This window comes from Antechinus flavipes, chromosome 5, assembly GCF_016432865.1.
Source record: "Antechinus flavipes isolate AdamAnt ecotype Samford, QLD, Australia chromosome 5, AdamAnt_v2, whole genome shotgun sequence".
Lineage (NCBI taxonomy): Eukaryota > Metazoa > Chordata > Mammalia > Dasyuromorphia > Dasyuridae > Antechinus > Antechinus flavipes.
The window spans coordinates 103096262-103110221 of record NC_067402.1 but is presented as its reverse complement, the minus strand read 5'-3'; the positions used below and the strand labels follow the sequence as shown (position 1 = coordinate 103110221).

General features: G+C 35.8%; 1 protein-coding gene and 1 long non-coding RNA gene across 2 annotated transcripts in view; one reads left to right on the top strand and one right to left on the bottom strand.

The window, feature by feature from the left end:
* TBXAS1 (thromboxane A synthase 1) overlaps positions 1 to 13960 on the top strand; it is a 228077-nt gene that overhangs the window by 62241 nt on the left and 151876 nt on the right. Inside the window, exon 4 of the mRNA XM_051963538.1 lies at positions 4088 to 4184. Coding sequence (XP_051819498.1) covers positions 4088 to 4184 — 97 coding nt within the window. The remainder of the gene's footprint in view (positions 1 to 4087; positions 4185 to 13960) is intronic.
* The window catches only part of LOC127539365 (uncharacterized), a 63350-nt gene that overhangs the window by 36765 nt on the left and 12625 nt on the right, over positions 1 to 13960 (bottom strand). The window lies entirely within an intron of this gene.

The following is a 13960-nucleotide window of genomic DNA, read 5'->3' as shown; positions in this document are numbered from 1 at the left end:
TGTCGCTGGCCCCCTTTATCAGCAGATTGATAAACTAATGGACCAAGAGAGAATTGAGAAATATTTCCTAAGAGTCGCAGATCCCCACAACTGTCCCACCATGTTGCTCCCATAGGTCTCATCTGGCTTTTCACTATTCTCACACTTTGCTCGCCACCAGGTACAGGTTGATTTGAGAGGATGACAATGTTACTTCCAGCAATTGGTCTAGACAAGTGATTTCATCTCCATGGATTGGCAAACCGATTTTGGAATAAAGTAGTGTCTAAGAGTGTGGTTTAACTGAGTTGGAGATTAATCCAGATCTCTAGAATTAGAACTTTGGAATCATCCTATTTAATGGTTTGGCCCAAAAAAAGGTGTGTGAGAAACCAAAGGGAGAATGGGCACATGGGTCAGAAAGAGAATAAGTCAAAGGTCTCATGCTGATTAGTTAGGGAATCAGCTCATGAGTGGCTGCTGTAATTCCAACCTGGAAGAATTAGGAAGTCCCAGATTGCCAAAAAACATCATCACCAACAACAATAAAAAGTATCTTCTTCTCACTACAAATAAATAAATTATTAAGAAAAAATTTTTTTGACAAAATATGATGCTCCTTCCCATTTCTTCACCAGACTCTGATTTAACAAAGGAAAGTTACTTTCTCAGGAGTTATTCATCATAGAGTGACAGAGATCATTGGAATTTAGCTCTCCTACATTTCTTTAGCTTAGAAGCTGAAACCGCACCTTGATGCTAAGAATGGAAGACTGATTTAAGTGAGACAATCAGGATGTGACTGTGACAGTGTACGTGTACTGATGCATGGATGTGCACATATTTGCCAACACACAAATCTCTATGCTCAAACAGTCCAAATAGTACGTGGACTCTAACATTTAGGGACAGCCAAATTATGATTTGAATGCTGCCGGATCCTCCACTTCCCCCACTAGCTGCCATCTAACTAATAATTTAGTAACCTGACATTTTTGCATCAGCAACTTTGCCTTATAAGCTGTTCTTCATGTTTATGATTCTTGCTGTGAAAAAAAATTACTTCCCTAACATCTGTTCTGAATTTGTTTTTTCTTTAATTTTATTTATCTACTCACTGTTGAATTCAATTTGAGCCAAGAACAATAACTTGAATTGGAATCTTCAGTGTCATTCAGGTTTTTATACGCTCCAATAAATCTCTTAATTACTCTTTTTATTGTTATGAGACACACACATACATACATATATACATACATATATATATATTCATACACACACGGATTGGTTTATAGCATATCTCTACCTGTTTCCCTGAGGTGGGCAGAGGAAGGGTAGAAAGAGAATCAGTTTTATTAACTAAATAAATTAAATGGCTAGATATAATTAATGGCGCTTGGGGACTGTCTTCATTGGTTTTTCCCTAAAACCCTTGGGTTTTTTCTTGTTACCTAATCTAATCTTCGATCTAATCAAAGTGCTCCTACTTTGTAGACAGTCTCATTATTAAGCTGCTAGTGGCTTTGAACCCAGCTCCTCTATTTTTGAACCCAGCTCCTCAATTACTAAGGTGCTCCTCTAAATCCAAGATCCATTCTGTTATATCAAAGACAATATGCCTGACTCTAATCTCAGTGGAACATACCTTACAATTTTTTTCTAGATAAGGAAAAGTTACATATAATTATACTTATAGAATCCTTAGATAATAAATGCATAAAATCATAGGATTTTTAGAAATAGAGGGTAAATATCACTGAGAAAGGCATCCTGATACAGAGGAATGAATACTGGGTCTAGAGTTAGAAGATCTGCATTTGAATCTCTGTTCTGTTGATTATGAATTCTGTGACTTTGGATAAATGTAAACTTCCAGGGTGCATTTATACATTTTTTTCTCATGAAAGGCTTAGACTACATAATTACTAAGGTGCTTTCTGACTTGAATCTATGTTCCTTTTCTAAATGCATCATTTTATAGGTAAAGGAGCTCAAATCAAGAAAAGGGAAGGAACTTGACTAAGGTCATGTAATCAGTCAATAAATATTAAGCACCTACTATGTGCAGGCACTGTGCTAAATGAAAGAAAGCAAAAAGAAATTCCCTGTTCTTGAGGGACTTACCGCCTAATAAGAGACACAACATATAAACTGGGGACAAACTATATGCAAGATAAATTGGAATTTATCAACAGAGGGAAGGCACCAGAATTAAGAGGCTTCCTTTAGTAGGTGAGAAGCTGGGACAGGAGACCTAAAAGTAAAGATGAGAAGTTAAAGGATTCCAGAGAAAATGACCAGTGGTGAAGATGTATCTTGTTTGAGGAAGAGCAAGGAGCTTGGGGTCACTAGTGAGAAGAGCATGTGCTGGGAGGTAAGGTGTAAGAAAACTGCAAAGGTAGAGGAGGGCACATTCTGGAAGCCCTCAACTCCAGAGGGGTTTGTATTTGATCCTGGAGGTGATAGGGAGCTGGTGGTGTTTATTAGGGTGAGTGGGGAACGGGAGGATAACATGGTCAGTCTGTATTCTGACAGCAGACTTAGATTAGGCTCCCTTAGATTCTGAACTCCTTGAGGGCAGGCCTCTTTTTGTATGTCTACAGTTTAGAACAGGGTCTGGCACATAGAAGGTGCTTAATAAATGTTTATTAATTGACTTGAACCTATGTCTCTTGATTACAAATCCTATATTCTCTCTACATTAAATTCTATACTCTCTTGCATAGTCTTCTTGTGACTAGTATGACCTATTAATATAATGATTTATATCATTATATAGGAATTTAGAACTTATGAATTTATTTAGAATTAACAGGAATTTAGAGGCTACCTGTTTCATTCAGGAAGAAAAAAGTTTCTCTGTAAGATGTAAATTGGGTTACACTAAAATGAAGAGATGGCTTTATTAATACCAAGCTATAATCACTGGAGTATCTAGCCAAGGTACTGATCAACAAAATTATAAGCAGAATTTCCAGAAGGGTCTGTGGAATGAAAAAGGGTCTGTCACCTACTGTCCTATATGTAAGGAGTCTGTCATGCTAACAGGTGAGAGGTCCAGAAAGTCAAATGAGACTCACCGCTCCAGAAGGAACCACAGAGATTGTCTTGTCCAGTACTCTTTTTATATAAATGGGGAAACTGACATATAGAGAAATGATGTGACTGGATAATTAGGGAAAGGACAAAGCTTTGGAACCCAGACCCCAGCCCAGTAATTTTTCCACCATAGCACTTTGATGGAGCAAGCCTGGAAAACCCAAGTAGAATTTCTTCCTGAGAAATCCAGTTTGGGTACATCCTATCCCAGTGGACTCAATATATAAAGGAAGGGGATAAAGGAAGACCCTAGAGGAAGTAAAAAGTATTATTCGAAGCAGATCTGTATTTTAAAACAGATTTTTAAGGACTTGCTCACATTTCAGAGGAGACTTTCCAGCTTGCTGTTCTTTCTGGATCACATAGGAAAACCATCTTGGACTTTTCCCTTCACATGGGCTGTCATGGGCTTGTCCCTACTACTTATTAGCTGAGTTTAGATTCAGATCTAAAGTCTACTATCTAACATGCTCTCTTTAGACAGTCTGTCAGGCAAAGAAAGAAAGATGAGACACCTCAAAGGTCAAATTAGTCTTGTAGGTCTGGAGAACTTTAGAGGAAGTCTAGTCTGTTCAATATAGAGATAAGAAACTGAGGTTCAAAGAGCATGGGAGGCTCACCAAAGATCACTTAGCCATGGTTCAACCAAATTCCCTGATTCCAAATTCATTGCTAGTCTCTGCATTGTAATTATTTCTCTGTGACTCAGTCTCCTCATCTGTGAAATAGAGCTAGTCTAGAGAATAAAGTCCTTGCCAGCTCTGAGTTTAAAACCCTATGATCCATGCAGAGAAAAGAACAGGTACATTTTACTTTATCTGCTACTTGAGAAAGTGTGTGAGTATGTGGTGACTCAAAAGGAGTGAAATATGTACTTGGTGACTTGGTGACCATTGGATACTGTCCCTTTTCCCTTTTCTCCTCTACCTCTAAAGGCAGTCATGTCTCCCAGACTGAGACTTTTTGCTCTACTTGCTTTATTAATATCATTTTAATTCTTTTCTCCCAGGTACTATCTTGGCCGTCAAATGTACATTGTGGTGTATGATCCACAAATGATCAAAGAGGTTTTGGTGAAGAACTTCAGCAACTTCACCAACAGAATGGTATGTGGTATGGTCTGAAGTATCAAGTCTGAGCTAAATGAATCAAATCATTTTTCCTTCCTAATTTGGTGCTGATTCAATTCAATTAAAATATGGGCTCTTGAATGAATTCAAATTTGAAAAGGATAGTTACAAAAACACACATACAGAAAAGTCATGCAAACTTATTAAAATTGTGTTTATGAAGTCTAAAGCCCAGGATGAACTGAAATGAGTTGGAAATGTTTAAATGACCAAAAAGGGCTGGTGATGACTCAAACAGCATTCTTGAAGCTACAGAATGAGAGATTTAGAGCTAGGGAGGACAGCAAGGCAACTGAAGTCTAGAAAGATTGAGAAATTTCCCTAAAGTCATACATGATCCATACAACCTAACTCCCCTTTCTCCAAACCCAACACTCTATTCTATCAGTTCTGTTTTGGAACAAGAAGAATGAGAATTTATAGATTGAGTGCTCAGGAAAGATAATGTAATACAACCTTTACTATTTACATCACAGGGTTGTTGTGAGCCTCAAATGAGGTAATATATGCAAAGTGCTTTTCAAACATTGAAGCACCTACACAAACATCTCCTATCATCACTACCATCACCAGCATCAGCATCCTTGTCATTATATAGAAAAGATTGTGATTATCATTAGTACAAACATGGATTCACTAAGAATAAAATCATGCTTAACGTTTTTGATGGGGAAATTTTTGATGGGGACAAGGGAAATGTCATTGACATGGTAGTGGATCTAAGTTTCTGCAAAAGACTTGATAAAAATTCCCATGACCTTTTTGTATGCAAGACAGTAAAACACAGAAAGGAAAATAGTGCCGTTAAATGCATTTTTAGCTACTCAAACATTAATTTTCAAGCAGTGTTGATTTGTAGATGGGGTATCAGCGAGGTCTTTCACAACACCATCATGTTCTCTTTGGTCCTGTCCTATTCCACATTTTTATCAATAACTTGAACGAAGACACAGAAAGCATGCTTATTACATTTGCAGATGACCCAAGGCTGGAAAGCAGAGCTAATGTGATAGATAACAGAATCAAGATTCAACATGATCTCAATGGTCTGAAATGCTGGGCTGGAACCAGAGAGATGAAATTTGATTGTGAAAAATGTACACTCATATTTAGTTTAACAAACCAATCACAGAAGTGCCAGATAAGAAAACAAATAGCAGTTTGAAAAGAAAATCTGGGGGTTTCATTTGTCCCATACACTTAATTTGAACCCAAAATGTGTCTCATGTATTTTGTAAAAACTTCTCTGGATACATATTGTATCATTATAGGATAGTAGAACGAATGTAAGGCCTTTGAGGTCCAGGAACTTAAAATAATATCTTACATAAAGATGATTAATTAATGTGTATTGAATTGGATTGAATAGAACCAAATTATAAGAGGAAGGTGAGAAAATTTCTAGCTTTGGGTCCACCAAACTGTGAATAAATTTCAGGGGAATCCATGATCTTGAATGAGGGGAAAATTCATCTTTATTTTCATGAACATTCAACTGAAATTTAGCTTTTCCTTAAATTATGATTTTAAATAAACATTCTTGAAAGGGATCCATCTATGGCATAAAAAGAGTTAATAAATCCTGGCAGAGAGACTGGAAGAGAATTCCTCAAATAGTAGTCATTAAGGGTACAATGAGTAGATAGCATTCAAACTATTAGGTTGCCCTAAGTGTTTCATGGAACTCTAGATAGCAAGCCATTTTTGTGGCAGCTGCCGCTGCTCACTCAGTGGGACCAGCTCTGAGCTTCACATGACTGATCAGGTTGATCAGAGAAGATGAGACAATACAAAAGGGATAGTCCAAGACCATGGAAACAGCGAGATAGTTTCTGGTGATCCACTTAAGATTTAAAAAGCTACGCAATCTTGAGCAAGATGGTGGGAGGCAGATTTTAAATCAGTTTCAGATAACTATGCTATTCCTCTCCTGTCAGAAACTGAGCTTAGGAGTCAAGGAAACTTAAAGACATGGAGCATTCTGAGTTGTAAACACTGTATCCCTTAAGAAATTTATCTTAGAGTGGGTCTTACTTGGAATTATGAATGAATGGAGCTTTGATTTTTTTTTAAGTATGAACACTTAATACCTAAAGAAACATAAGCTATTGCATTTTTGTTTTTCTTCCCAGATTATTTTTACCTTCTTTCTAAATCTGATTTTTCTTGTGCAACAAGATAACTATAAATATGTATACATATATTGTATTTAACATATACTTTAACATGCTTAACATGTATGGGACTGCCTGCCATCTAGAGGAAGGGGTGGAGGAAAGGAGGGGAAAAGTTGGAATATTGCAAGGGTCAATGTTGTAAATTACCCATGCATATGTTTTGTCAATAAAAAGCTATAATCAAAAAAAACCATAAACTACTAGGTAGTATTGATATTATATTTGGAAAAGACCTTAAAGATAGTCTATTTCAGTGGTTCCAAACTCAAATAGAAGTTGGTAAGTCATATCTGATACTCCATTTGAGGCTTACTTTGCAAAGATACTGGAACAGTTTGCCATTTCCTTCTCTAGCTCCTTTTACAGATAAGGAAACTGAGGCAAATTGTGTTAAGTGATCTGCTCAGAGTCACATAACTAAGGCTGAATTTGAACTCAGGTTTTCCTGTCTCCAGGCCCAATGTACCACTTAGCTCTCCAAATAGAAATGGGGGGCCACTAAATCATTGTAAAGATCCCTGCCCCGCCAGCTGTATATTGACTGCTTTTTTATTTTTAGTTAAATATTTTTCAGTTACATCTCAGTCTGGTTCCAGTTCAGTTGAGAGTGTTGTGGGCCATTTTGGTACCTTTGATTTAGTCTGTAGTCGAGAGATTTATTAATAGTAGCAGTAAATAAAAGGAAAGGAATAGGAATAGTTGTGATGGTGGTGAATGGTGGTGGTAATAGTAATAACAACTATCATTTTTTATTTTTCAGTCATGTCTGACTCTTTGTGACCTCCTTTGGGGTTTTCTTGGCAAAGATACTACACAGCTTGCCATTTCCTTCTCCAGTTCATTTTATAAATGAGGAAACTGAGGCAAACTATGTTAAGTGATTTGCTCAGGATCACATAGGACGTCTCTAAGATTACTTTTAAACTCAGGTCCAGTGTTCTAACAATTATATCACCCAGCTACCCTCAACTACCATTTATTTATGTAATGCTTTAAGGTTTACAAAGGCCGTTCAAAGCTATCTTATTTGGTGCTGACAATAACCTGCTATGTCATTAAGGTGCTTTTATTATCCCCATTTTATAGTTGAGGAATCTTAAACTGAGAATAAGGGATTTGCTCAGGATCACAGATTGTGTTTGAGGCAAGATTTGAACTCAGGTTTTCCAAGTTCAGGATTCACCAAGCTGCCTGAAAGTAAACTGTCCCAGGCCACAGTGTTTATAATTCAGAATGTTCCAAGTCAAGCTAATTTCCTGTCTGTGATAAAAGATTTTCCAAACCCACAGTAATTTGTTTAAAAAGCAGCCATCAGTGTGGAATTTCTTTAATGTTTCAAAAATCAAAGTAAATCCTTTTTCTTGTCCATTTGCTTATTTACTGGCTCAAAGAACTCTTGCACTTGAATAAGCCATGATTTTCCCTTACACAAACTGTGTTGCCATTTCCCCAATAGGTAATGTTTGTTTAAGTGTTCAGTGATCCTGCACATTTTTGTAGATGCATTCATTCAACATGCATTTATTGATCACATATTATGTTCAAAGAATCTATGTCCCTTTTTATTTTGGAAAAATCTAAGTGTATTAGTCAGATAAATTTCCTTTTTAATCCAATCTATAATTTCATCAGTATGGGGAGCTCCTTCCAATGCAAATTGCCACCATCTTTGCATTTTGTAGTCTTAGAGACTTCCTGTAGCACTGAGAGATTCATTGAGTTTGCCCAGGGTTATACAGCCAGTTGTCAGAGACAGGACTTCAACCCAGATGTTCCTAAGTCCAAGGCCAGCTCTTTATCCACTCTACCTGGCTGCCTCTTCTGATAAATCATGCTGTAAAATAATGGAAAAACCACTTTCCATTTGTTGACAGTCCCAAGTGTCTCCCTCTGCAAGATCAGATTACCGACTTGGTTCATTACATAATTAGTAACTAAATTTATGGATATGACTGATAGAGCATAGGCTTGCCTCTTCAACATGGCTCTTTAGCATCAGATGTTGCTCTGAGCGACTCATGGATTCATTTTCCTAATCTTGGACACCATATCTTTTGAAGAAAATGCCAAGGAGAAGGACTACCAGGTTCTCCCATATATGGAATAGACCATAGATTTGAATTAATGTGATGATTCTTGCTATCTCCTTCATAAATCTACTTATCTCTGGCTCGTTCAGCTAAATTCCTAAGATTCATCTTGGGCTTGTTTTCTGAAATTTTTTTCACAAATTATATTTGACCCCACATCAAAATACTTAGCATTTATAGAATCTTTATTATCTAGTATTTTGACACTGGGTTATTTTTATTTGGATACAATTTCTTACTGTTATCTTCTACTATAGAATACATAGGAGTAGAGGCAATATGACCCCCCCCCCTTTTTTTTTTACTATTGAATTATCCACGTAGAAGTGTCAGGTACTACATTGGGCCCAAACCAGATTAAACTGTAATTGGGAAATATTTAAATATAAATATAAATGTATATTATACACATATATTTATAAGTTTATATAAATATATAAACAAGCAAATATAACATAAAAATATACATACACAATAGAACAGAAATAATGTTAATACATAGTTTTCTAAATCAAAAGTCATTTAAACGGTCCTTATATAAAATTTAGTAGGTCCATTGCTATTTTGAGTTTAGCACCCTCATTCTACTTTGACCCTCTCATTTTGTGGACAAGAAAAAAAAGAAGAGATAAAGTGAGTTTTCCTAAGGTTACAGAGCTACTAAGTGGGTAGATCCAGGGTACAAACATGGCTTCCTGGTGCACATTCAGTGGTCTTTCCATTCAAAAGTTATCTTGCAGGCCCTTCAATGATATCCAATGTTGGATAGGTGATGGAAATTGAGGGTACAATTAAGCACAGGTTAGGTGAGTCTTTTTGTTAGGGGAGGAGAAAATGTTCCCCACCAGCCAATTGAGTTGCTGGGTATGGAAGGGAAATGATATGCATCATGTATTTTGCTATGAAATATGACAAATGTAAATAATAAGATAGTATAGTGAGAAAAGTAAATAACAGTAATAATATAGTATTTGCATGACACTTTAGGATTCATAATGGAAAATGCTTTCCCATCTTTTATCTCACAACAGCTTGTTACTATAGTCATTTTCAATTATTCCTCTCTCTTCATGAACTCAAATGGGATTTTCTTGGCAAAGACACTGGAATGGTTTGCTAATTTTTTCTCTAGCTCATTTCACAGATAAGGAAACTGAGGCAAACTATGTTAGGGGACCTGCCCAGGATCATTCAGTAAGTGTCTGAGGTCAGATTTGAACTCAGGAAGATGTGTCTTCCTGATTCCAAGCCCAAGTATTTCAAATGAGTCATCTAGCTGCTCCTATTGAACCAATGTAAACTCTTTTGAAAATCTCTGTCCCATTACATTCCTATTTTTCCACAAGGGCACCTAATGACATCCTTAAATGTTTTTATTCTGACTCATTTCTCTTGTACCTAGAGAACTAATCAAATATAATGATCTCTTCATCTATCAGATAAAGAAGTGGGACTTGTTTGTATTTTTCCATTTCAAAGTGAAGGTGACAAAGCAATGGTCTGGTTGTCACACCACAGCTGGAAGGAAGATATTTACTATGGTTAGATTTATGGTTCACAGCGTTAGATGAAAAAAAATACTACATATTTTATAGCAAAAGACTGAACTCTAGCTAATGTCCACAACAGGAGAAAATAACCAGCACATTTATAAATTGTGCTTCTCTATATATTATTATTCCCAAGGCTATTAATTTGTTCAAAAGCTTCTGCTTTGAGTAAGTGGAAATATGTTTGCATTTCACAAGTATCTGGCATGACTATAAATTATAGTACATGGCTTGGGGAGGTGCTCACGTTACTTTACAGTGATACCTCAGTTATAAGACTTTGCTTTTACATCAGAACTATAAATTCATCAAATCTGTTCATGAATTCATAGCTTTAATCAAAACAGAAAGCATTGCTTTTAAGCCTATAATTAGCCTTGAGGTTAGAAATATAAACAGAAACAAGATTTGTGAATTTCCTAATTATTCTTCTCTTCTTTGGACATTACTATATATCTGTCTTTAGTTTTAATATATTCATACAGTTAAGCCTTGTTCAGCTGGCCTCTCTCTATTTAAATATGAGTTCTTTCGTAAGTAATTTATGTTTTCCATTTTATTGCATTCTGGGCTATTGAGCACCATTGTTTCTGATTCTCCCTTGTTTAGCCTATTCCACTGATCTATCACTCTGTTTTTTAACCAATACCAGATGGTTATGATGATTGCTGTTTTATGATATAGTTTGAGGTCTGAAACTGTTATTATTTCCACTTCCTCTCAACCTCTTTTCATTATTCCCCAGGACACTTTAGACATTTTATTTTTCCAAATGAATTTTATTGCTTTATTGAGTTCCAGAAAATATCCATTTGATAATTTGATTAGTATAGCATTAAATTATAACTCTGCTAGTACTATCATTTTTATTATATTGGAATGGCCCAACCATGAACACTGAATATTCCTCTAGTTATTTAAGTTGCTCTTTATTTTTTTTAAGGAACACTTTGTGATTGAAAAATCTATTCAAGTAAATCTATCCAACCTTTCATAGCTTGAACCCCAGATATTTTAGACATTTTATAGTTATTTGAAAGGGGACTTCCCTCTGTTTGATGTTCAAGAGTCTTCATGACCTACCCCAGATCCAAAACTTTCTACTCTTCTTGTGAACCTTATTTCCTCCCATATACTCTTTCATTGAGTGATAATGGTCTCCAGTGGCCTCCTTGTTGTTCTCATACAAGACACTGGGCATTTTGACTGGCTGTCTCCCATGGAATGCTTTCCAAGCTCATTTCCACTTCCTGGCCTCCCTGGTTCCTTCAAATCCCAGCTAAAATTCCACTTTCTAATAATAACTAAAATAATAATAACTAACATTTTAAAATGCTTAATATGTGTGAGGTACTGTATTATGCACTTTACAATTATTATATCATTTAATCTTCATAGCAACCCTGTAAAATAGATGCTATTATTATCCCCATTTTACAGATGATGAAACTGAGACAAATAGAGTTTTAATGATTTGTCAAACTAGTGACTGATGTCATATTTGAACTCAGATTTTCCTAATTCCAGGCTCAGTGTTCTATCTACTGCTCCAACCTAGCTGTCTCCAGGAAACCTTTCCTAATCACTCTTAATTCTAGTGCCTTCCTTCTGTTGATCATTTTCTATTTATTCTATATATAGTTTGTTTGTACATAGTTGTTTGCTTGTTTTCTCCCTCATTAGATTTTGAGCTCTTTGAGAGCAGAGATAATCTTTTGCCTTTCTTTCTATCCCATAGCATAGTACCTCCCATATAGTAGGTGCTTAATAAATGCTTACTGGCTGACTGACTGAGTGAAAAGAGGGAATCCTTACTTTATTTTGTAATAAGGTTCTAGTGTATATCACAATTGCATATGATGATTGCTTTTGGTTTTAGATTTCTTTTTTGAGATTACAAAAGTACTTCTTTGTCAATACTTTTGGAGTTTTTATATCAATAAATCTTGTACTTTTTCAAAGACTTTCCCTGCATCTATTGAGATAATCATGTAGCTATGGATATTTCTGTTTGTTTGTTTTGATTTGTACTACTGCTATAAAAACAACTTTGATCCCTCTCTCTTGAAATAGATTTTTATTAGGAAGATTTGACTACATAAGCTCGGCAACTATGCTTCAGAGTAGACTGTTTATCACCCTTCTGTTCTCCATCTGCTAGAGAGGTTTCATAATGTGTTTATAGAATGAGATGACTCCTTCTACAAGAGCCTTCTCTCCTCTTCTTCAAACACTGGGGAAAGGCCTTGAAACATATCTCCAGATATTTGGATTTTCATACATCTGGGTTGTGGCCAAATTCATTCAATCTAGACAAATGAGTTTATACCAGTTCTTTAAAAAAAAAAAAAGAAAGAAAAGAAAAAAGAAAAAAAGGTTCTGCACAAGAGTTCTGCACAATATCAGGTATGAGATATGAGTTTTTAAAAGGCATGAATTCCCTCATGAGCCCTAAAATGTTTCCAGGACTGGTGCTAAGTGTTATTGATTTTGATTACTCAAATTTTCCTCTGACACTACCTTCTAGAACATTTTCAAGTCTTGTTGAAAATGACTTTTTATATATTTTTTTAGTTTTATTAGATAGTTGATTCAGCAGAAGACTCCAAATTTTAACTTTATAAACCAAAAAAGCATTGTGCTGTCCTTACATAATATAGCTTCTCCTCAAAGAAAAAAGATTCATTGTATAGTAGGTAGAAGGGAAGAAGAAATAATACATAGATCTTTGTTGTTAAAAAAGAAAATAAAAGAAGTAAATAAGGTTCAAAAGCACTTCTGTCTTTTTAAGTGCCATTGGGACCTCTTCTATCTTTTTTCTTTTATTATAATTTTATTTCGCTGTATTTTATTTTTATCTCACCTTCATTTCTATCCCTTTTCATATCTGTCCCTTTTTACCCCAGGGGTTCTTGTGTTTTTATATCATGGACCCCTTTGGCAAGCTAGGGGAACCTATAGACTACTTACTGGAATAATGCTTTTAAATGTATAAAATAAAATATGTAGGATCATGAAAGAAGCCAATTATATTGAAATACAGCTATTAAACTGTTTTTCAAAAACAAGTTTAGGGACCCCAGGTAAAGAACCCTTGCCCCATCTAAATAGTTATTCCTTGTAATTAAGACCTAAAAAAAGAAAGGAAGGGGGAAAGCAGTTCAGCAAGACTAACCAGCACATCAACTGAGTTTAATGTGCAATATTCTATGCCCAAAGTCCCCTATGCTATAAAGAAGGGAGGCAGGAACATTTTCTGATCTGTTCTCTGGGATTAAGCTTGCTCATTATAATCTCACAGAGTTCAGTATTATGCTTTCACTTTTTTCCATTTGTACTATTGTACTCATTGCTCTTCTCATCTACTTACATGTGTTCCCGCTTCTCTGAATTTTTAATATTTATTGTACTGAGAGACTCAGGCCAATGGCCAGTGGCCATTTTTAAATTGTCCATGGATCCCCTCTCATGAAGGGGACTTCAGATCTTCCTCACAATCTTGCTCCAGGGTCTCATTTTTTTAAAGACTTGATACTAGATTTGATACCTCAACACTCCAAAAGGGCTACACAAAATACAGAATCCCATTGGTTGATAGACCTTGTTTTGAGGGCCAAAAATGATGCATCAATTAGAAATGGAATACCAGCAGGGATATCTTGGGTGAATAAAGGGCACTTTGCCTAAGTGGTCATTAGACGGTCACCAGTTCATGCTGGACAAGAGAGAGCAGTCCAGAGGTACAAAAGAAGTTGGAGAACTTTCCATGTAATTGAGTCACCTCCTCCACATTGGGTTTGGTCACCATAATAAGGAAAAACAAGGGTGGAGATCCTCCAGTTAGCTTTCTATGATTAAGCAAGTGAACTTGCCACTTGCAGCTCGCAGTTCTAGAGACTTAGATATACTTTCTATTTCCTCAATTCTAATTTTTA